The sequence below is a fragment of the Podarcis bocagei genome (assembly GCF_964188305.1).
Source record: "Podarcis bocagei genome assembly, chromosome: Z".
Lineage (NCBI taxonomy): Eukaryota > Metazoa > Chordata > Lepidosauria > Squamata > Lacertidae > Podarcis > Podarcis bocagei.
Window position 1 is genome coordinate 44,869,780 of NC_138140.1, and position 22,874 is coordinate 44,892,653.

The 22,874-nt window shown below is 46.0% G+C and overlaps 1 protein-coding gene across 12 annotated transcripts in view; it reads right to left on the minus strand.

The window, feature by feature from the left end:
- Window positions 1–20,376, minus strand: part of MAMLD1 (mastermind like domain containing 1) — a 121,539-nt gene extending 101,163 nt beyond the window's left edge. For 2 of the 12 annotated variants that reach the window (XM_081178963.1, XM_081178958.1), the window contains exons 1-2: window positions 20,032–20,376; window positions 6,283–6,345 (exon numbers count right to left, since the gene is read on the minus strand). In XM_081178963.1, the coding sequence (XP_081035089.1) occupies window positions 6,283–6,345; window positions 20,032–20,085 (117 nt within the window). In that variant the 5' untranslated portion in view covers window positions 20,086–20,376. Of the gene's footprint in view, window positions 1–6,282; window positions 6,346–17,512; window positions 17,677–20,031 lie in introns of those variants that run through there. The other 10 variants (XM_081178968.1, XM_081178961.1, XM_081178966.1 and 7 more) reach the window with 8 other exon arrangements.
- Between the last annotated feature and the right edge of the window lie 2,498 nt (window positions 20,377–22,874).

Here is a 22,874-nt window from a genome sequence, read left to right on the forward strand (position 1 = left end):
GTCCCTCAGAATTTATAGGGGCCGGACTATGTTTTTGGGGGGGAAATGAACAAATTTCTATGCCCCACAAATAGCCCAGAGATGCATTTTAAATAAAAGGATACATTCTATTCATGTAAAAACACGCTGATTCCCAGACTGTCTGCAGGTTTGATTGAGAAGGCAATTGGGCTGGATCCGGCCCCCGGGCCTTAGTTTGCCTACCCATGAACTAGATCAGGGGTTAGCAAACTTGCCGCACCTTGGGCCGGGGTCTCCAGCACCGATCATGCGGTGGGCCCCGGAGGGCGGGGGAACGCATGCCCATACGCATGCACACACGCTATTTCCGGCACACTTCCGGGTGGGAGGAGCACCAGAAATAGCTTGTGCGCATGTGCACGGGCCTCCTCCGACCCAGATGTGCACCGGAAATAATGCTTGCACATGCGCAAATAACGCTTGTGCATGCGCAAATAACACTTGCGCATGTGCACAAGCTATTTCCGGTGCTCCGACCCAGAAGTGGGCAGCCGCGCAGCACAGTGCCAGTAAGAGTAGGCGGCAGCAGCAGGCAGTGGGGGTCGCTGTGGGCCGGATAAACGAGTCCCTCGGGCCTTAGTTTGGGGACTCCTGAACTAGATGATCCCCAGCGCCCCTTCAAACTCTACAATTCTATCATCTATTATGTATTTTGTTATAGCTCTCGAGTTATATCCCATCAATGTTTTTCAACAAGATTGCACAATTCTGAGGATGGGGGCATGAAGTTTATAGAATTCTTCCCCCCCCCTTTGTTTTCTTTTTTCTTTTTAATTCTGAAACAGTAGGACACATCTAATGTGGAGTTTGAAGTTTGGGTAGCAGTACAGGAATAACAATTAAATGTAACTAAATATGTAAATTAGCAGTGCCCTTCCACTCACTCCAAATTCTAATGTAGCCCACTTAGCTATGTAAGTTGCATAAACACTTCCTGCCACCAGGGACCCATTTACACAATCAGTTATCCTGAGTTAACGATGCTTGAACTCAATTCAACCTCTAATCTGTGTATATGTTTAAGGGATGAATCAGAGGCTGAGATGAGTGGGAAGCGTCAGACAGGCAAACTTGCCTTTGCCAAGATCAGGCACCTTTGGTTCAACCTGGAATATAATGATCATGTAAACACATTTAACAGGGTTGATCTCTCTGGTTTCAGAGTTCCACAGAGGAAAACACAGTAACTTCTTGAATGTGAATGGCCCCTGTTATTGCAACAGAAACATCCTGGAATTATTTACTCACATAAAGAGAAAACTTTGTCATTGGGCTGCAGTCCATCAAGGATTCTCAAAGAGCAGAGGAGTGATGGTAGACAAGCATCCTCCAACGTGAGCTTGATTACACATCACAGATTACACATCAGTGGTGGGCAGCATTAGAAACTCAGATACAGTATATAAACTAGGTGCCAAATGACTCTTTAAACTAAGGTTACGGAATGTCTAGTTGCCATTTTGGGGCAAGACGGCTCCAAAGTATTATTTTTCAAATGATGGGACTGACTGTGATTGATTACCAGTTAAACATCTGGCTAGTTCAGCTGGCAACCTTGTATTAAGTTAAGAAGTTTGAGAACTTAAAGAAGAAAAGTCATTGATCCAGGGACAGTCCACATATATATTGGCCTATTCTGACCTCTTTTTACTATATTTTATACATGCTGTAAGAAAAGGCATTTTGCTTCCAGAAATTCATTCCAATTGTGCAGATAAACTATAACTGATATAATTCTACAGGATGGGGTACTAGTGTGTGAAAACAGTCCAGATCCAAGGATCCCCAGGCATGCACCTCCCGATGGTGGAGATGCCAAGCGCCATCCTGGCACCAAGTCATCTTCACTTAGTCAAAAGTGGTCAGAAGCCACGTGCCAAATGCGCCTGATGCCTGGCTAATTTCTAACACTGGGGGTGTGACACACATTAGGGTGGGGAAAGATTCCCAGAGAGCCACTACTGGTCAGTTTAAAGTAGGCAATACAATTACACAGCTGTCTTTTTACAAATTGTAATGCAGTTGAACGCCGACAACCTGGAAGTGAATGCTTCCATTTTCGAACATGCCTTGGAAGTCGGACAGCTTCCGAGGTACATTTCTCCATTTTTTTTCAATGGATTTTGCCGACCAGCAATTGCACCTCGGTTGTAGAACGTTTCGGAAGTCGAACGGTCTTCCGGAATGGATTATGTTCGACAACCGAGATTCCACTATATAGTAATGTACAGTACCTCCTTTCCTGAAGAAACCTCCCCCCTAAATAAATTCACACTTGATTCAAATTTTAGTTTTGGTTTTTAGCAGAATTTAGGCCACAACTTTATTGATTACACAAAGTGAACGGTTGCATAGGCTCTGGTTTGACTAGCTCCCTGCCATGCAGGTAGCGCTGACCCAGGGTTCTAGCATAGGTCAGCCAAGGGTGAACACCTGGATAAGTGAAAAATCGGGAACGGACTATCTCCGCCACCCAGATGTCCCCCTGGACTCAGGCATGGGCACAACCCCCTCTCAGGGGTTGACCAAACCAAGTTGAGTCCCTGGATTCCTTTAATGGAATACCCTTCGCATAGGGATGGCGAGACCATTCCCCCATCGCTATCACCTGAACCAGAGCCTATCCACAACCTTACAAGTTGTGACGATTTGCTATGCGGCAGGTGAAACCCAAATGGCAACAGCCAATCAGCCAAGTGGGGGAAATTCCTGCTGTGCCCCTGTCCCAACAACAGACGACACACGATGGCATAGCAAGGTCAAGCGCAAAATGCTCTAAAAGTAGGGAGAGGAGGGTGGGTGTTTCTTAATACACGAGCCGAAAGAGGAAGCTCTGGGTCACGTGCATGGGCATATATAGGTCCCTCGATCCATTTGGACTGCACCCCATTGGCCAGATTAAACCCAGCATCGAGGGACCTACCAATTGGGTGTTGTGGCTGACCAATCTTACTCACCCACAACACAGGGGATCGGTTTCCAGGTCTCACTGCAACACGTGCCCTCTTTAAGGGAGGACATGATTTCCAAGAAGTGCATGCTTTGTTTGAACATGTAACATGTTTAGTTATTAGAAAACCCTCCACCAGAACTAAGTTTGGAAAAATAAGGCAGATCTCTCTCTCTCTCTCTCTCTCTCTCTCTCTCTCTCTCTCTCTCTCTCTCTCTCACACACACACACACACACACTCAATAAGGTTGCAGGTTCAATCCAGCTGCATATTCCTGCATTGCAGGGGGTTGGACTAGATGATCCTCAGGGTCCCTTCCATGAGATTCTATGAGGTGTTGGGATTACAAACCCTATTAGCTTTCACCAATGGTCAGGGCGCTGTAGTCCAGCATCATCTATAGAGCCACAGGTTAGCTACTCATTATAAAAGCTTAAGTAAAGCAGTTAGTAAGAGCCTATGAGTTCCGGTGTAGTCCTCTCTCTCTCTCTCTCTCTCTCTCTCTCTCTCTCTCTCTCTCTCTCTCTCTCTCATCAACTTAATTCATTTGGCAGCTGTTGGTATTAAGCTAATTCTTATTGATAGACTGACATTACCTTATAATTACTCGCTAAACTGGATGATCAAGGGCAGAGGTAACATGAGGTTCGATTTGGCTCAAATTTGGTGGGTGTGTCTGTGTAAGACAAATTGTCTCCAATAAAGGTAGGTGAACTCCAACAGGTAGGATTGGCTAAAGCTAAGCTTGGAACACAATGAGCATTTTTTGTGTGTCAAAAAATGGTAAGAGAAGGGCAGTGGAAGCATGCATGAACTCCTGGCATTGCCTGGCAGTTCCAGTTAAAAGAAGATACTCCAGAACAGGGCCATGTCTAATGTCCAGCTTGCAAGGCTTCTCATAAGCATTTGGTTGGCCACTGTGAGAACAGGATGCCGGACTAGATGGTAGATGGGACACTAGCCTGATTCAGCAGGCTTAAGAAAATAAGTCTGATTTACTAAAAGAAAGTGTCTTATATTTTTATCCTCTGAAGATGTGTGTCTGCGTAGGGTGGGGGGCAGCCAGGAGAGAAAAATAAACATGTGTAGAGAATAATGTGGACCACCTTCTGCTTTTCAGCTAATTGCGGCAGTATGTGCTGAAAAGCAGAAGGTGTCCACATTATTCTCTGCACGTTTATTCTTCTCTCCTGGCTCCCCCCCAATGCTCCCCTTTGGTTTCAGATAGTACATGGGTAGATGAGTCTAAAAAGCTCATGGCCCTCTAGTGGCTGTGATGGATCATTTACCAGAAGTAATGTATTTAGTGTTACCTCTGGAACTATATACCGTATTTTTCGCTCTATTGGACACACTTTTTCCCCTCCAAAAATTAAGGGGAAATGTGTGTGCGTCCTATGGAGCGAATACAGGCTCCTTGGCTTCAGCGATAACAATGCAAAGCCTCCGAAGCACAGAGGGAGCGCTCCCTCCGCGCTCCGGAGGCTTCGCGTTGCTTTCGCTGAAGCCTGGAAAGCAAGAGGGGTTGATGCGAACCGACCCCTCTCGCTCTCCAGGCTTCAAGGATAGCCGCCTGAAGCCTTCGGAGCGCAGCACGAGTTCCCACTGCGCTCCGCAGGCTTTGGGTTCCTTTTGCTGAAGCCGGGAGAGCAAGACTCTCTTCGCTTCAGCAAAGCCCCTTCAGCAAAGCAGGAGGAGAAATAGAAGGGGCTCCGTTTCTCCTGCCGCTTCGCTGAAGGGGCGCTGAGCAGAGAGGGGGAGAATTTTTTTCTCTCGTGTTTTCCCCCTCTAAAACAAGGTGCGTCCTATGGTCAGGTGCGTTCTATAGAGCGAAAAATGCAGTGCTTGATTTTGACCAAACTAAGCCCCTGGGATTTATATTTTGCTCTAGGTGGCTTAGTTTGGTCAGAATTGAGTATACACTTCCAGTTAACGCTAAATACATTACTTCTGGTAAATGAGCCACCATGGCCACGAAAATTTTTAGACTGCTACCCACATACTCTCTGAAACCAAAGGGGCACATTGGTTGCCGGATGTGACATATTTTTCAGCTCTCCTACCCCACTAATATAGAGGAAGACACCCACAAAAGTGGCTTGTTGCTTTGCAAGCAGAGAGCTGGGAAGACGGGGAAACTGCCTAGAACATGTATCAAGTGTTGTCAGACATAATATTCAACCGTAGTTTGGGAAAAACAAACCATGGTTAAAATTATGCTTGCATAGGAGTCACAGAAGTACCATGAACCAGAACCAGAAGAAATCATTCTCCTCTCGCTTGGCTCACTTCTGTTGCATACCACCACCTCTGAAAACATACAAATCTAGACTTCAGCAGTGATTATAGCTTTCCTACTGTGTCCACCTCAATGCCCCCTCCCCCTGCAGAGGTAATCCCTATCATGGCTGCAACAGACTGAACCTCCAGCTGTCTCTTTTCAAACAGAAGAGTGCAAAGAATGGCAGAGGCAAAGTCAGCAAGTAGTTTTTTGTTTTTTGTTTAAAGAAAATTCCAAGGGGAGAGGGAGAGAGAGAGATACCTCTGACATTGCAGCATCCATTTATGATTCTGCATACTGCTGAAATATCAGATCACCAAATCATTAACACTCCAGGATATGCCCAAGGAAGCGTTTGGATAAATACCACTTTATCAGTAAGGCTGCCAAGCCTTTCACATGGTACAAGCTGGCAAAGAGAACAGCAAGGGCTTGAAATGAACCCTCGGAAGTACCAGATTTATCACTGATTGGTGACAGAAGCCTATTTGTTGATGAAATATGAGAGCCCAGGCAGCTTGTTAAGTAAACGTGCAGAACATTCTTCACTAGCCTAACCGCTGTGGCTTGACTTGGGGCTGTGCAAATTTGATTATTACCTCTGCAAGCCACTTTTGAGATAATCACAGGGATTGCATGCACTCGTGGGAGAGAACCACACCAGGGCCCCAGGGCTCTCCCTCCACAGAACAACCATGTCAGCAGCTCAAGTGCCTCAGTAGGACTGGCCAGTAGCCAGAGAGTTGGTTCAAAACCCTCTTCAGCAGCGGAGGTTTTTCCCTGACTTTGGGCAAGCTGCAGTTTCCTGGTCTAGGCTGAGTTTAGGCCTGGCTGGTCCAATAAATTTTGTCGCTGTTGGCAAAACACCCGGACACTGCCCTTGCCCCATAACTCCAGCCCCCCATGCACTGCCCCCATTGTCACACCCACAGTGCTGCCAATCCTGTCACAAATGTACCCTTCACTTGTAATTGTGCCCGTGCTGCCACCATGATGGCAAGGGCAACAGGGCCAGTCACCATCTCTTACCTCACAGGTTTGTTGAGAGGATGAATGTGGAGGAGGAGAATCATGTACATCATCTTGACACCACTGGAAGGTAAAGGTGGTATATGAGTGTTGTTTATGATAACAACCACAACCACAACACAAACCTTAGTTTAGTGAGGCCGTGCCAATGAATGGGCTCCCATACCTTTTTGCTGCCGGGGCCTCGCTGAGCTAAGCCAAGGTTGGGCTTAGCATGCCATCTTAATTAGGAAGTCAAACAAACCTTGGCAACAGCTCATGCTTAGTGTTAAGAGAGCTTCATCCCATAGTCCTAGTTAAAGGGACGCACTGGTTTTGGCTTAGCACACTATGTAAACTAACTCTTTCTGCCTTTGTTCCAGAGCTCTGTGAATCTCCACAGGGGAAGGAAAAGCAGTTTTGCAGTTTTGCCTTCCCCACACCCACCCCACACCTTCAAAAATGCTGATCTGCCAATCCAGTTGCACAGTACTGGAACATCAAAGCAGCATGCAGAGTCAAGCTCTCCAATGCTTACTTCAGCAGCAGCAGTGGCTGTGATATTACTTGACAAAGGAGGGCTGGCCTGGTGCATTTTGCTGCCCCAACCAAATGTCCCAAGATCCTATGGCAGTCAGTACAGGATAAGATGATGGGGCCCAAGTTCCAGACTGTGACCAGCACAATGCAAAGTCGCACTCCAGGATCAGTGCAGAGTTGCAAAAGATATTGTGGTGCATTTCTGCCTGCCTAGCATGCTAAAAAATACAGGCATTCCCAGCACGCTCTGCCAGGCCAGCACTGAAAGCAAAAGCCTCATAAAAGTTGAGGATCTTGCAAGGAGAAATCCAAGCTGTGGTTCAACAAATGCAAATTGGTAGCCTGGTCCAGAGCAAAGGGACACACCAGTAGTACAGTCAGACCTTGGGATAAATATGCTTCAGGTTGAGCGCTTTCGGGTTATGCTCCGTGGCGACCCGGAAGTAACGGAGCACGTTACTTCCGGGTTTCACCACTCACGCATGCACAGGTGGTCAAAATGACGTCATGAATCATGACCCGTGCACGTGCAGACACGTCTTGCGTTCCGTTCAGGATGCAAACAGGGCTCCGGAACAGATCCCGTTTGCATCCCAAGATACCACTGTATATGGATAATTCACTACTAATTTGTGCGTGCATTGCATTGGCAATACCCAGTGCAGAACTAAAGACAGGCTTGTGCAGAGCATGTCCGAGGTCTGTGACCAGAGTCTTGTTCTTGGCATGACAGCATAAGTCCAGCAGGCCCTTGGTGCCCCACCCCTGGCCAGCTTAGCCCTCCGAGGCCCAGACTGAGTGTACCCAGTTGCCGTCCCCCTCCCCCGCCAGCATGAGCCTGCCTGTAGGTCTTGGGGCATGATACATGCAGCACTAACAGGCTATTGATTGATTGAGTGATTGATTGATTACATTTCTATACCACCTTTAACTTGCAAGGATGTCAATGTGGTGCATATGGTTCTCCTCCCCATTTCATCCTCACAGCAACCCAGTGGTGTAGTTTAGGCTAAAGAGATGGTGGTTGTGACTGGCCCAAGGTCCCCAGTGAGCTTCCTAGCTGAGTGGGGATTCGAACCCTAGTCTCTCCCAGGTCACAATCCAACCCTCTAACCACTGCACCACACTATTTAGAGTGAAGGCATTAAGGGACAGTCTAGAACAGGAGCAGGGTGTTCCTTTAACCATGGCCAGAGGGATCAGGCAGGCAGGCCTGACCGTACAGGCAGTGTGGATTAATCAGGCCTTCCATGACTCCTTTTCTTCTTCCCAACCTCAGTAAGCATATGCAGTTCTGTTCCAAGAGAACTTGCCAAACTGCAGGCCAATTCATTTGATTTCCATGGCCATCCCCATCAGGCTGCTGCAGAGATGGGGTTGCAGGGCGTCTCCTCCTTGTCCAAATCTTTTCCTTCCAGCTGGGCATTACAAGGACGAGTGCTTCCCCAGCTTGATTCTCCCTCCCTCCTTCCTCCCAATCCCTTTTTCCTTTTGTGTGTCTCTATTTTGGTTCATAAGCCCAGAGGGCAGGGACCATCTTATCACCAGCATTTGCAACCAGCTCTGGGAGCCCCATTGTTGCTTAAGAGAAGGATAAAAATCCTTCAGATAAGAACAGACACACCTGCATAAAAAAGCAAACTGTTGAAATCTGAGACAAATTAGTGACTTAAGAAGAAAAAACACACACATACCTTAAGACCACTCCCTCTCCCTAAAGAAAAACACAAGCTACCTCCAAGCTACCATATAGGAAATTGATAGTTCTGGCCTTCGTTCTGTTTTAGGTGTCATAAAAAAGCAGTGAAAACCAGTAATTGTTACATACAAATTAATACTTTTTTGGAACTTCCAAAGTTCCAAAACTGTTTTGGAGCCATCCAAACTTTTTGGGAATCCTCCAATCTGAAATTCCTATCACAATAAAGCACAGGTGGCTAACTTGATCCTTCCACTGGCCCTGCTTGGCTGTGGCTGATGGGAGTCAGAGTCAAACAACATCTCGAGGGCCATAGGTCAAGCAATAAAACGGTTGCCATTCCAGAGCACCACCCCAGTACCGGTATATCTTGCTTTAAGTGATTTTTCTTTTCAGGCTTGGCCCCTGTACTCCATGCTCTGGCAACTTCCCGACTGGATTACTGCAATGTGGTCTATGTGGGGCTGTCCTTGAAGAGGACTTGGCAAACTTCCCTCTTGCATGAGAAAGAAGTGGAAACGTCTTTAAGAGTGCTCATTCACACTCACCTTACGCCCCATAAGCTTCACACTTTCCTGGTCCGTGTCTGTTCTCTTCTCTTTTCTTGCCCCGCTGCAAATCAGCAGAGGCAGCCCCCTTGGTCTGTGCTCGGAGGCTCAGGTGTGGACTCCTGAAATGTGGAACCCCCCTCCTCACAGAGGTATGTCTGGCACCTTCATTATATAGCTTGCGGAGAATGCTGAAGCCATTCCTATTGACACTTTTGACACTTTTTGTGATTGTAAGTTGTTTCAAATTGCTTTTTAAAATTGTTGTTTCCATGCTGCAATCCACCCTGGGACTTAAAGGTAATAAATAAAAAGAAAAACAGGTGGATGGATAGGCTGCCTGCCTCATTTGGATGGATTATCTGAAATATTTTAAGATTCTCAAGGACATAAGATTACCAGGATTGTGCATGCTCCATTGCAACTAATATTCTCTTTATGGAAAACTGAGATTGTGCAGGAGACCTTCCCTGCAGCCTGGGTCCCAAGAACCATTATAAACAAAGAACAGAAAAACAAGGGTGTGTGGGCTTGCAGTCACCTGGTGCAACTGGATTACCCATCAATAGCATTGAAGCAGGTATATTTTTAAGAGATGGGAATGACAGGAAATGGTTGTACTCTGCTGATCCATAGTAACCAACTCTTGTTCGTCCATCATTTATCTCTTTCACCAACAACATATGGGTTTGTCTATTCACACTCTCAGCATTCTATCTGCTCCAACAAACACCCAGCATTTTCTGCTTGGATAAGGAGATTTTTTAGTTGCATCCATTATGTGCGTATCAACATTTATGGCACTGAGATAATTGCCCAAGAGCTCAGGGGGATAAAAGCACCCTCTTTATAACAACCCCCCTTGAAAATAAATAAATCAATATTGATATAAAATATTTTGATGCACAGCTGTAGACACACAAATCTTTCAATTTGAAATACCTGTACTTCTTTTTCTTTTAAAGGCCATGCAAGAGAACTGGGCAGCAGAGCTTGCTAATGAGCAGTGATTGGATATTGCTCCCTCTACAGAAAGGAATAAGAAGAACTGAGCAATATACAATATTAATCTTTCCTTAAATAAGCAAACCAGTTAGTAATGAATCATAACCTACAAGCACCTTGCCCTGCACATTTTTGCATCGCTAGCCACTCTTGAATAGTGGAGGGAGGACAATGAGACAGTTTGCATCCAGCATTTCCTTTAAAAACAGATCCAAAGCAGAAGGTATTTGTGTACACACACCAAAAAAAAAACAACACCTGGAAATCTGAGATCAGATTTTGATTTTAGAATCCACATTTGGTAAGTTTGCTCATGGATAGCTCAGCTTGCCTCAACATTTCTTTATTTGAATTAGTTTGTTTGAGGAACAATAAGACTAGGGTGTTTTTTTAATTGCAGAGATTAAGACATATTCAGATATCTGCAGAATATCTGAATAGGTCTTAATCTTAACTATCAATTCAACCCAGGAGCTGTGAGTTCATGCAATGTTTATTAACTTGGAATACAATTCTGTTTGGGTGCTTTTTCCTGAATACCATCATGGCTGGTTGGTTGCATACTTCTTAGGACCAGTGGGAGTAATCAGAAAAAGACCCAGCTCAACACAGTTTGGTGCCCTAGTTAGAAAAACCAAATCCTTCTCCCCTCTGTTAACATGGTTACACTTCACTGCAAATTCTCCTGTGCAAGCCCTACTGAATCCTAGTGGATTTTAATCCCATGAGCCAAATCTTTCTGCATTCCTCTGTGACCGCAGTGTCCACAATCACCCAACCCACCTTGATCTATAATAATTGTCCTCCACACCTGCAAAAATATTGCAGTAGCACAGGGAAAGTCTGGGAGAATAATCCTAGGGTGTGAAATAAGGGGATGTTCTTGTGCCTCTATGAGTTTTCAGAGGCTCCATATGAGTTTACATTTTTAAATGGAAAGAAAATGTAGCGGGCCAAATTTTGCCTGACCTCTGCATGCTGCCAGTTGTCAGTACAGTGGTACCTCGGGTTACGAACTTAATTCGTTCCGGAGGTCCGTTCTTAACCCGAAACCGTTCTTAACCTGAGGCACGCTTTCGTTAATGGGGCCTCCCGCTGCCGCTGGTGCGTGATTTCTGTTCTCATCCTGGGGCAAGGTACTACTTCCGGGTTAGCGGAGTTTGTAACCTAAAGCATTTGTAACCCGAGGTACCACTGTATTCACAAAATATCCAATGAATAGCAATTAGATATAACCAGTTGTTGCTGAAACAAAACTCTGACAGCAATATCTGGTAAAGACAAGTTCATGGTGGATAGAGAGCTTACAAAACAAAGCATGGTTTTAGCAAGTCTAAAGGGGTGGAAAATAGGCAAAGTGATTCAGATACCAAAACACAGGGTTCAGCCTATTGTGTATTAATTGTTTCTACCCACACTCTCCATTCTTTAAACATATTTCTTAGACAATGAAGTGTCTTTTGAATGCAATGGAAAGTTGGATAGGGAGTCCGTTCTTGTTTTTGACAGAACAGGCTGTTGCTTAAGGCAGTTTATGCCGCAATGAACCCATTACTCCCCAAGGTGCCACATATTTTTACCTCTTTCTGCCGTAGGCATATTGGGGAAACTCTGCTACACTTTGTTTCTAAGATGCCAAATATGAGTTTCTTTCCCCTTTCAAATTGTTGCTTATTATTCAGAAGGGTTTGCTTAAAAAAAAATAAAACAGAAGGGAGAATTAGAATTCTGCTTTCGCTTGTACATGAAACAGCCTTCCCTGCACTGGAGCGCAGCTGCAAACCTCACCTAGAAGACACGCTGGTTCATATTTGTTTTCCATCCCTCAGCAACAAGACTACTTCCTGGTTGAGTTTTAAAGCTTCGCGACGACGTTCCCTTCTCAGCCCACACAACTGTGTCACTACCCACGTCAGCAGCAGGAAAACATTAAAGTCGCCCTTTGCTAATGCTTTCCTAACGTGGAATTTCCCTGTCACCTTTTCTCCCCGTTCCTCCCAACCAGAAGCATCTTTTCCTTAAATTGTTTCCCCTCACACACAACATACAGGAGCACTGAAAGGGGTCACTGCCAAAACTATGAGAATTTTGGCTTCCTTTCTGCTCTTGCCTGCCTCTTCCTTCATGCTGCGGCTTAAAGTGTTTGCACAAGTGCCGGTGCAGTTCTACATGCTCCAGGTTATATATCACCACACAACCTGGGCTGTGCGGCATCTAACAAAAGGTGGGCAAGGGAGATGGCAGGAATAGAATTTTGGGGTGGGGGAGGGTGACAAAGAGAACAGCTGCGCTCATGCGCAGCTCATATTATTTAAGGAATATTTTATCCCCATGAAAGGGTAGGGTGGAAGTTACTGAAGTCTAGGTGTTTGCTAGTCAATCAATACTTTCTTCACAGTTATAATTGTCTCACAAGCATTAAAATCCACAAACGAGAGGTTTGCAACTGGGTTTTTTTAAATCATAAAGATATACAAGTCAGAGAGTGGCTTGCATACTGGGGGTGTGCCGTATGCAAACAAGTGCCCAGGGGAAAGGGAAGAATGCCAGCAGCTAAGCAGTACACAAGACCATTACTTTTTCTTCCTATTGAGAACCCCACTCTTTAGTATGCAAACTAGTGAGCACCTGGGGGGTGGGGGAGAAAGAGAGATGTTTCTTTAAGGGAAGGGCTTATTAACTGCTCTTGTGGGCAATAAACAGCTGGTCAGTCCGGCAGGTTCAAGGCCATTTCAGCTCTCTCTCTTATGGAGACACCATATGTCACATCTCTCACATCAGCAGCTTTAGTTTCCAATAATCTTGCTCCAGAAGGGAAGCACAAAGGCAGGGAGAGGCGGAAGGAGGAGGGACGTGGGAAATATAGGTGGGAAGCTTGTGTTTTGCACTTGATTTGGTATTTGCTCACATTATGCTTAGTGACACTTACTGCATGCATGCATGTGCGCACACACACACACACACACAGAGAGAGAGAGAGAGAGAGAGAGAGAGAGAGAGAGAGAGAGAGAGAGAGATGTTCCTGCTAGCTTCATGTTATAGGAGGAACAACAAACAACAAAAGAAGCCTCCAGTTTTCAATGCTCGTTTTTTGCTGTTGCAGAGTTGCAGAGTCACCAATGCATGGTCCCCTGGATAAACTGGAAATCTTAAGTGTGAAGTCCCAGCTTAACCAGAGAGTTCATGCAGAGGATAGAGCAGAAAGGTGACAACTGGCCCTGGCCCAGGATTGTTGCAAGAAATCAACAGGGTCATGGAGTAATCTGAACATCAGGGCTTCCAGTTAGCTCAAATGTCTCAGGGGGCATTTGTTAATGGACAGTGCACTGGAAGGTGCTTGTTCCCCTATATAATGGGGGTAGGGCAGACCTGGCCCATGCCTACACTGTGGCTGCCTTGTGGAAGCCGCTTTCAATTGCACTATGTGCCAATTGTTGTGGCATGGTCAGTCAGTCATGTATCGCAGATCGTTGCAGTGACTGGGAAACTTTCACACCAGAACAAGCTTCTCTATGTAGCTTGCTTAAAGAGGCTTAAATGAAGGCTGTCTGATCCCCACAATGGACCACAACAGATATGATTTTAAAACTGCCTCCATATGGGAGGCGGAACATACTGTGAACAAGTCACATCGCATATCCCTGCCAAATGTGGCAGCTCCTGCCCTAGGTTAACTAACACTCCAACAAGCTTCTGATATCTATCAAGATTCTGCATCAATTTACCTTTAATAAGATTTTCCTGGAAAGGGCAGACATGGTGGACCACCATTAGGACTTGTTACCAACTCAGGAGCCAGACATGGTGGTCTCTCAGCGACAATATGACTCCTTCTCTTTCGCAGTCCCCATCTTCTGTGACCTTTTGGCATCACTTTTAAGATGTTCCTTATGTGTGCCATTAGCACCCTGGTGCCCAATACCAGACATTATCCACTAAACCAACAGGCACACTATATGTATGCCCAATTAAGTGGTCAGTATCAAACTCTGTGCTTTTTCATAATTTGTTATAGAATCGTGGACCATGCACAGCCCTTCATACCTCATTTGGTGACATCAGCTAACACTTCTACAGGGCACAATGATTTCCCATCTTCTTTAATCGGGATTCTAGGGAGTGGCCTATAAATTTCCTTCAACCAGCAAAGTTTCAAGCCATCTGAGTGAGTGCCCTTAGGACTCACTGGCCAATTCCTCCCCCAAGCAAGGGGGCCTCAAAAATTGGCATGCATTAGGAATTAACAAGGGATTAAAGAGCTAAACATAGAAACACTAGAGAATTATATAATAGTCAAATGATATTTTTTTCTCTCCAAGTTACTCTGCTTAACTCCTTGCTAATTGAAAAAGCTAGGTTTTCAGGCAACAGCTGATGAGGCCATTTCTGGTGCCTGACTCCCATAGCCATATATATGGCTGTGGAGTGGAGGTGTCTCAAGCCAGTATTAGGTGATCAGCCTTCATTCCACAGATACCACCCCCACCACTAAACGCTTTGGAGGGAAGGGCGTTTACAATGCATTGCGACATACCAGAACTGGAGAGACCCGGGACTGAGCTCCCTTTCCAGCCATAAAGCTCTCCAAGTAGCCTTGGGCCAATCCCTATCTGGAAGACCCACCCTCTTCACAGATTGGAGATAAAATGGTGATGGGGTTAGGAGAGAACTATGCTGCATGGGAGAGGGGTGGATAAGATGAAAGAAACACAATGTATTACCGGGAATCTTGTTTGGTGAAAGGGTGACATAGGGCAGCCCCAGTTTTAAGGCGGTGCGGGCAGTTCCCCCACACAGGGCACTGAGCTGGGGGGGGAAGGGGGGACGACAAGATAATAATAAGTGTTAGAAACTGTGTGTGTGTGTGTATGCTAGGCACCAAATGGCTCCTTAAATTACAGTCACCCAAAGTGGAATGTCTAGTTGCCATTTTGAAGCAAGACGGCTCTCAAGTCTTAATTTTCAATAAGACTCTTTGGTTCCTGAATTTCATTCTGACTGTACAGATAAAATATAGTAGACAGAATTCTACAGGATGCATTGCTAGTGTGTGAAAACAGTCAAGATCTAAGGATCCCCAGGCATGCACCTCCAGGATGGGGGAGACATCAGGTGTATTCATGGCACCTGGGTATCTTCACTTGGTCACAAGTGGCTGATAGCCAGGTACAAAATGTGCCTGGTGAATTTCAAAAGATGATGATGATGATGATACCACCTATACAGTGGTACCTTGGGTTAAGAACTTAATTTGTTCTGGAGGTCTGTACTTAACCTGAAACTGTTCTTAACCTGAAGCACCACTTTAGCTAATGGGGCCTCCTGCTGCCGCCGCGCCACCGGAGCACGATTTCTGTTCTCATCCTGAAGCAAAGTTCTTAACCCAAGGTAATATTTCTGGGTTAGCGGAGTCTGTAACCTGAAGCGTATGTAACCCGAGGTACCACTGTATTTATACAGGGAACCTACTGAGAAGATTCATTTTAAAAAGCAACTATACAAAAACAAATTATTGTCAAAAGGAGAAATATTTAAGGAGGAGGTACCAAATCTTGTCCTTTCTTTCCAAGTTGGATGAATAGGTCTCTGCCACTGGGGTCCTGCTTGGTATTGTTTTTCAGCTTCTATTATATTTGCAACTGTTCTGAAACTTTTTAAAGCAGTTTTTGTTATATTTTGTCTATTGCCTTAGTATAAAGTACATGTGGAAGGAGGTTAACAAACAACAAAAAGGAAACACAGGAATTCTCTTCAGTTCACAGGTGAGTGAGCTTCTCTGATGGGTGGATTTTTATTTTTATTTTTTAACTCAGGAAGGTGTGATCAGGCTTGTCAGGATAGCTAGAGTGAGTAAATTCTGCAGCCCTGACTCCCCTCCACCAGTACAGTGGTACCTCGGGTTACATACACTTCAGGTTACATACGCTTCAGGTTACAGACTCCGCTAACCCAGAAATATTACCTCGGGTTAAGAACTTTGCTTCAGGATGAGAATAGAAATCCTTCTCCGGTGGTGTGGCGACAGCAGGAGGCCCCATTAGCTAAAGTGGTGCTTCAGGCTAAGAACAGTTTCAGGTTAAGAACGGACCTCTGGAACGAATTAAGTTCTTAACCCGAGGTACCACTGTACTGCAAAGAGTAGGAAAAAATAAAACATGGTCACTTCTTGGCCCATTCTCTCAGAAATAAATAAGTTATACAATCCCAGTCAACTTTGGGAAGCTTGCCATAAGATAAAGAACTATCTGTTAGAAAGGCTCATTATTGAGTTTGATCTGATCAACTCACCAAGGCTAGAACATTAAGAGTTTTGTCCTGACTTTGGAGCATGTTCAGAATAGGGTTGGGAAATATCTGGTTTTCAACATTGTGATTTATCACCAGCTAAACATTGCAATATACTGATATATCACAATGCCTGGAATAAGGATGGAGCTGTGGGGAGGCTGCCTTCACTGTTTTTCCTGCATCGTGATTTTTGCCAACACCTGACTTTGTGATTCGCTGCCCCCTGCAGGAGACAAGAGAGAGCTGAGCCAGCAGAGTTAACAGGGCTGGAGGGATTGAGAGAAGCATGGGCTGGCTTCATCTTTCCCACATTGTGATTTTTGCATGGAACACACACACACACACACAAACACAAACACAAACACAAACACAAACACGTCATGATTTGTGATATATTGCCAGGTCAAAAATTATGAAACCAATATCACAATCTGAACTTCAAACTGGCTTTGGGCAATATATTGTCCAGATCTACAGAGTTGTATTGCTTCACCTGTGGGCAGTCCAAGCCAAGGCTCTCACATCTGACCTCAGAGCCTCTGAACTTGCGACACAGTTCTTGTGACCCTCCAGAACCTCCAATCTCCAGCCGGAGTTGCTGATGGTCAGTGATGACAGCAATCAGACAACATTCGGAGGAGCACAGGTGCTGCATCCCTTCTCTAGAGCAAAGGAGGCAGTGGGTCACTTAATAACCCTTACCTCTTTCCTTTCCCAGTTCCAGTTGTAAGCTCTTTGGGACAGACACCTGCCAGTTTATTCAGCACACATGTTTAGCATCATGCATGCTGTTGGCCCTGTATAAAGAGTGGTTTCTGCGTTGAAACATGGCTTCTTGTTTCTCACACCCCATAACCAGAACAGCCAGGAATGGGAAGAACAGGAAAAGAAGAGAGAATCGCTTAAAGCAGTGGTGTTACAGGTAGACAAGCAGGCAAGCAGCCTAGTCCCCTCTCTCCAACTTTAGCAGAGAGTACACCTTCCAGATAGGTGGCGAAAGAATAGCATTATCAGTCCAATCATTAATCCCCACCTTTGCAAATCTCATAGGCAAGGGAAATATGGGAACACACTGGGGTTTATGTCAGAGGTCATGCTCCCCACCTCTTGCGCAGGGGTAGGGAGGAGGCTCCTCTGGGTACCATCTTTGCAAAGCTGGTAAGACTCTTACCTTGTTTTCAGTTGTCAGAGGTGGAGGAGAATAAAGAAAGATACTAGCCCCCATCACACTCTCACCCCAAGCCTTTCCGAATCGTAGAGAGGGGAAGCACCGAGCTGGTCGTGCTAGAATGGCAACAGAGACGCCCCTGCAACCTATTAATCTCCTGTTACAAACGCCAGGATCTTTTGCAGACGTTGTGCCATCTCCCCTCCCTTCCTCCCCTCCCTTCCCAGCTTCAGCCTGCTGAGGAGGGAGAAGGAGAAAGAGAGAGAAAGCAGCTTTTAAATTTATTATTCCAGGAAGGAGGAGGACTCTGAAAAGAAAGCACAAGCGGGCTTCTTCCAAGGAGAACTGCCACCCCCCTCCGCTCCAAGCAGGAATACTCTCCCCCTAGTCACCCTGGTTACAGGACACCCCCCAAAACACACACACACACCTCTCTCCTTCCCCTTTAGTAAACCCATAACAAAAGCATGCTGTACTGCCTGGGAATATAAGACTAACTAGCAGCCAAAGGCCACCCAAACAAATCCCCCCCAATTTCCCCAGCAGTCTCTTATTGGGGAAGGAGGGGGGTCCCAGCAACTAGGGTGGTGAGTTAATTTAGCGGGGGAGGGGGTCAAAGACTGTAATAGAGGAAGAAGAGCGAGCCTAATAATTAATCAGCCAAACATAGCAATAGCAATAGCAATAGCAGCAGCAGCAGCAGCAACAGCCTCCTCCTCCTCCTCTGGGTTAAACAAGGGAGACAGCTGGAGAGCCCAATCAACAACAAGCAGCTTGTTTACCCCGCAAAGTGGCTCCTTCCACCTCACCTCTTAATCACAGGGTGAGAAATCAAAATACTTTAAAAAAAAAGTGAGTCAGCATGGGTGGATTTAAAAAAAAAAAAACCCAACGAGGAAGAACTCACCACAAGGCAAGAAAGACACAGTCAGAGTTTGGACTAATTAGTGTTTAAAATGCCGGAAGACAGCTTTTCAGTCACACGTAATTCTTTTGTATTTTTTTGCAGAAACCCCCACCCCTACCCCCGCGGGGTAACTTTGGCAGGCTGCTTCACTTGACGGTTTGTTTAACATCTTTATTAATATAACTCTACCAAGGTGCATCACACTGAGAGCACAGCGGAGCGCAGGAAGAGTCCCTGCCCCAAAGAGCTCGCAAACTAGTGTGATGGTTTGTTTTGTTTTTCGGGGGGCGGAGGGAGAAGAGAAACGGGAATGTAAGGAAGATTCTGACTTTAATATATTTATCACACTTCTCACCTTTGAAAGCGAGACAGCGATGATCTAGCCTTTTAGGTACCCACCGATCAGGTCGTTTTTTTAGAGCATCTCATATAGCAACGCTCCATGGGAGGCGCCTTTAGAGAACATCTCCCCACCACGTTTTGTTCATTCATGCTTTTCTGTTTGATGCAAGTTTTAAGGAAAGCCCCCCACCCCAGTAATCAGGCTAAAACAAGCCTTCCTGTATGACTCTGTTTACACAGGGGTACCACCGCAGCTTCGAGGTCTGGGAGTATTGGCAGTTTCCTAATCCTATTAAGTCTTCTGTGCAGTCAGCATTTAATCTAGGATAATAATAATTTTTTTTAAAAAAAAAGTCAGACAGAGGCTACTTCCTTTCCAGACTTGATTCTGAGACACATTTTTCATGTCGAAAGGGAAGCCGTAATATATCCTCCATCACAATAAAAAGTATCGTTTTGCATTCATCACTGCACCTTCGTGCCCGGGGAGCCAGGGGCTATTTGCGGGGAGGTCTGCGTTTGTAAACTGCTCATCCGACCCAAGCGCCGGCGCGGGTGGGTGGAACGGCGAGGAGGAGATGTGTAGGTCGAGCACAGTGTGTCTGCCTAAGGAAGAAAACTATTCCGGGATTGTGGCAGGCGAGCACACAGATGGGAGACGAAAACTGTATGTGTGTTTGTGCGCGCGCGGGCTGAGCGCGTCGTCGCCCCTCTTTTTCTCCCACTGCCAGCGGCAGCTGCTTCCCAGCCAGACATGCAGGAAAGGGCTGCACTTCTGTCTGCCTCCCTTGAAACCGATCTTCTTCCACAGGCACGCCAGCCTGTCCTACTTTCCCCCCCGCTCTCTCCTTTCTTCCTTTCTAGGAGCCACACGACGGCAAGAAATCATCTCCATCTACCACCATTTTAAAACACAAACACAGCATAGCGAGAAATTGCACTAGGACGCTGAAACGGACACACAGACATAGACACACGCAGGCGTACAAGCGCACTCTGGACGGGAAAAAATAAAATAAAATAAAATAAATAATAATAATAAATACAGGAAGCTTCCAAGTCACCACCAAAATGCGAAAGCGCCGTCTGCCCCGGTTGTCTATACGCACAGCCTCAGCACGGATCGGGAAGGGGGTGGGAAAGGATCACTTTCCCCATCCCAGGAACTAAATCCCTCTCATCAGAGTCTCTCTTGGGATCCTGGTGCCCAGAGACGTTCGCTAAGAACGAGACTTTTCGTTCCTTCCTGCCCGCCCGGCTGAAGTCTACTTACTGGAATATGCGGCTCCATGCGTGGTGCATCTACCCGCGGGGAAACCAGAAGCATCTTGGACTGGTGATCCACCAGCTTTTACATCCAGTTTGATTGTTTTGGACGAAACCCAGCAGCGCTCAAAGGAAAAGAAAAAAAAAAAGAAAGAAAGAAAGGAGGGAGGGAGGGAGGTGGGGAAAGAGAGAGGGACTCTCGGCGCTTGTTTCCCCTCGCCTCTTAGGTTCCCGACAAGTTCATCCTGGCGTTGCAGTTTGCTAATGATTCACTGTCTGTCTCATTTCGCGCACTACATTTCCCTCAGCCCACAGTTTCCTCAGTCAGAGGTGGAGTTTGTGGGCTTGAAGTTACTGATAGGGCATATCTAACTGCTGTGTCACTCGGAGAGGAGGAGACACGGCGCCGCTCGCTCTCTTTCCCTTACTCTTACACACAGGCAGTCTAACTCCAGTCTTAAAGGGGAAGGAGCACATCGTTGTGCCACCTTAACATAAAAAGCGACAAGTCCAGAGAGCTCCGCGCTGCATTTTAACGCGCAAAGAGCCGCTTAATTCGGCTAGGAGGGCTGCTGAGTTCCGCGCAGAATTGTCACCTTAAAAAGAAAAAGTTGCCCCGCTCCCGGTGCCTTGTTTCCAACATAAATCTGCCTCCCCATAAACGGCACAAGAGGCGACGCTTTCCGTATCATCCCTTATTCCCCTGCCAGGAAAATAAAAATGCACATTTGCTTCATTTAAACGGTGCCAGGATGCTTGATGTTAAAGGCGCAGAAGCAACTCCCGCCCCCGCAACACACAAAGGTGATAACCTCATTTATATACTTAACCAAACTAATTAGAAACCAACAAAAATAATATCGTAAGATAGACCGCATGTGGAATAAGGTTCATTCATTCTCTCTCTGCTTTGGAGCATGTCTGGGAGGCTTAAGGAAGAGCCCGGTGTAGGTAGCCACTTTCCGCGCAGCCGACGGCTAACTAACTTCACTGGCCGCCAGCCCCTCACTCCAGTTTACTAACAAGACAGGCCAGTAAAGCGCGTCCCTTTGCTTCCAGAGGTGCATAGCATAGGATTATGCAGGCGGCTGCCAAAAAATCTGGATGCTTTTTATGCTTGCAAAACATCCTTGTACCCAAGAGGTTTCCTCCGAGCCGGCCAGCGGATGCTCGGGGAGAAAACTGCGAGAAAACTGCGAGGTCACATCCAGCCCATACCTAAGTGCAATCCTATGAATGTCTGCTCAAAAGCGATCGCTCCCGCAATAGTTTTATCCTGTATACAGCACATCCACAGAGAAGTAATTATCCCCAGTGAGAGTTACTCCCAAGTTAGTAAAACCCATCCCACCCACTAAACTGGAAGAAAATCCTAGTGAGCTTCATTGGATTATTAAGTTTTAGTTGCCAAACTTACCATGTTTGAGTCGGACATCGTGAGTGCACAAGCTCCGCGGAGCTGCTGTCTCTTAAGTGACACCTGCCACCTGCCAGCAGAGAGCCAGATCGAGAGTGCTCCAGATCTCTGAACTGCTTGAGTGGGAGTGACTATGGATAAAGATGGTGCACCTGCTTTTCTACTGCCAGCTAGAGATGTGTCCTTGCCTGGATTAACTGTAACTTCATTTATGCACATACAGTTTGACATTGATTTCAGAAACTGATTGTGTGCTAAGAAATCCTTGGGCTCAGGAACAAAAGAAGGGTCAAGCTGGGAGCCATTTGAATGTTTACGACAATCAAAACCTCTGGATGACTTCCCACAGCAATTTCATGTAGATATTAAATAGTGTGGATAATAAGATGGGGCCCTACAATTGTCTAGTCCAGTCCCATCCTGAGAAAGATGGCCTGGAAGGATATAATAGTTGATGGCATTTAATTATGCGGCGTACTTTTATCCAGCATTATGTCCCAAAGTGTCTTACAGAAGATTGCAATTACATCCAAAAAAATATGCATGTGTAATCAGAAATAATACAGTGCCAGGTTTATTCCAAGCAATATGTTTTGCGCACACTCTTGGTATTATTTTGTGTTGCTAGCAGCGGGTCCAATGGGACCTCCAAGGCCAAGGTATCAAAAGATGTCCAGCCAAAACACATGCCACATGCCTAGTGCTTGGTAGGGAAACCAGGGAAATTAAGGCAATTTCATGTCTAAAACAAAGAGAGAAACAAAACCAAAAAGTACCCAAGTAATCTCCATCACCTGGGAGCCCTTGGAGCTGGGTCTATGTGGCAACTCTTGCCAGTTGGGCTGGCACAAGACATTTTGCTGCCTGAGCCAAAGGATGAAATGCCGCTGCCTCTTCCAGTTATAGAAGCTTACTGGTCAGGAAGCTGTGTTTCATTTCAACACCAGCATCCGCCACCAAACCTGAGTTCAGCAAGCTAGTTTATAGGGGTTCAGGCCAGGCTGCAGGGCATACACAACAGTGGGGAATAGCTGACGAGCTTGGGTAGGCAAACTAAGGCCCGGGGGCCAGATGCGGCCAAATCGCCTTCTAAATCTGGCCTGTGGACACTCCAGGAATCAGGGTGTTTTTACATGAGTAGAATGTGTCCTTTTATTTAAAATGCATCTCTGGTTATTTGTGGAGCACAGGAATTTGTTCTCCCCCCCCAAAAAAAAATATAGTCTGGCCCCCCACAAGGTCTGAGGCCCTCTGCTGAAAAAGTTTGCTGACCCCTGGCTTAGGAGGAACACCTGAGAGGGCCGCCTCTGCTGTGCCATAGTATTTGCTGCACATAGTAGTTTTCTCACTGTGTCTAAGGGTAGGCCTGGCCATACTCATCATACAACAAGTCAACTTTGTGCATCCAAGGGGTGTAAGCAACAACATGGATG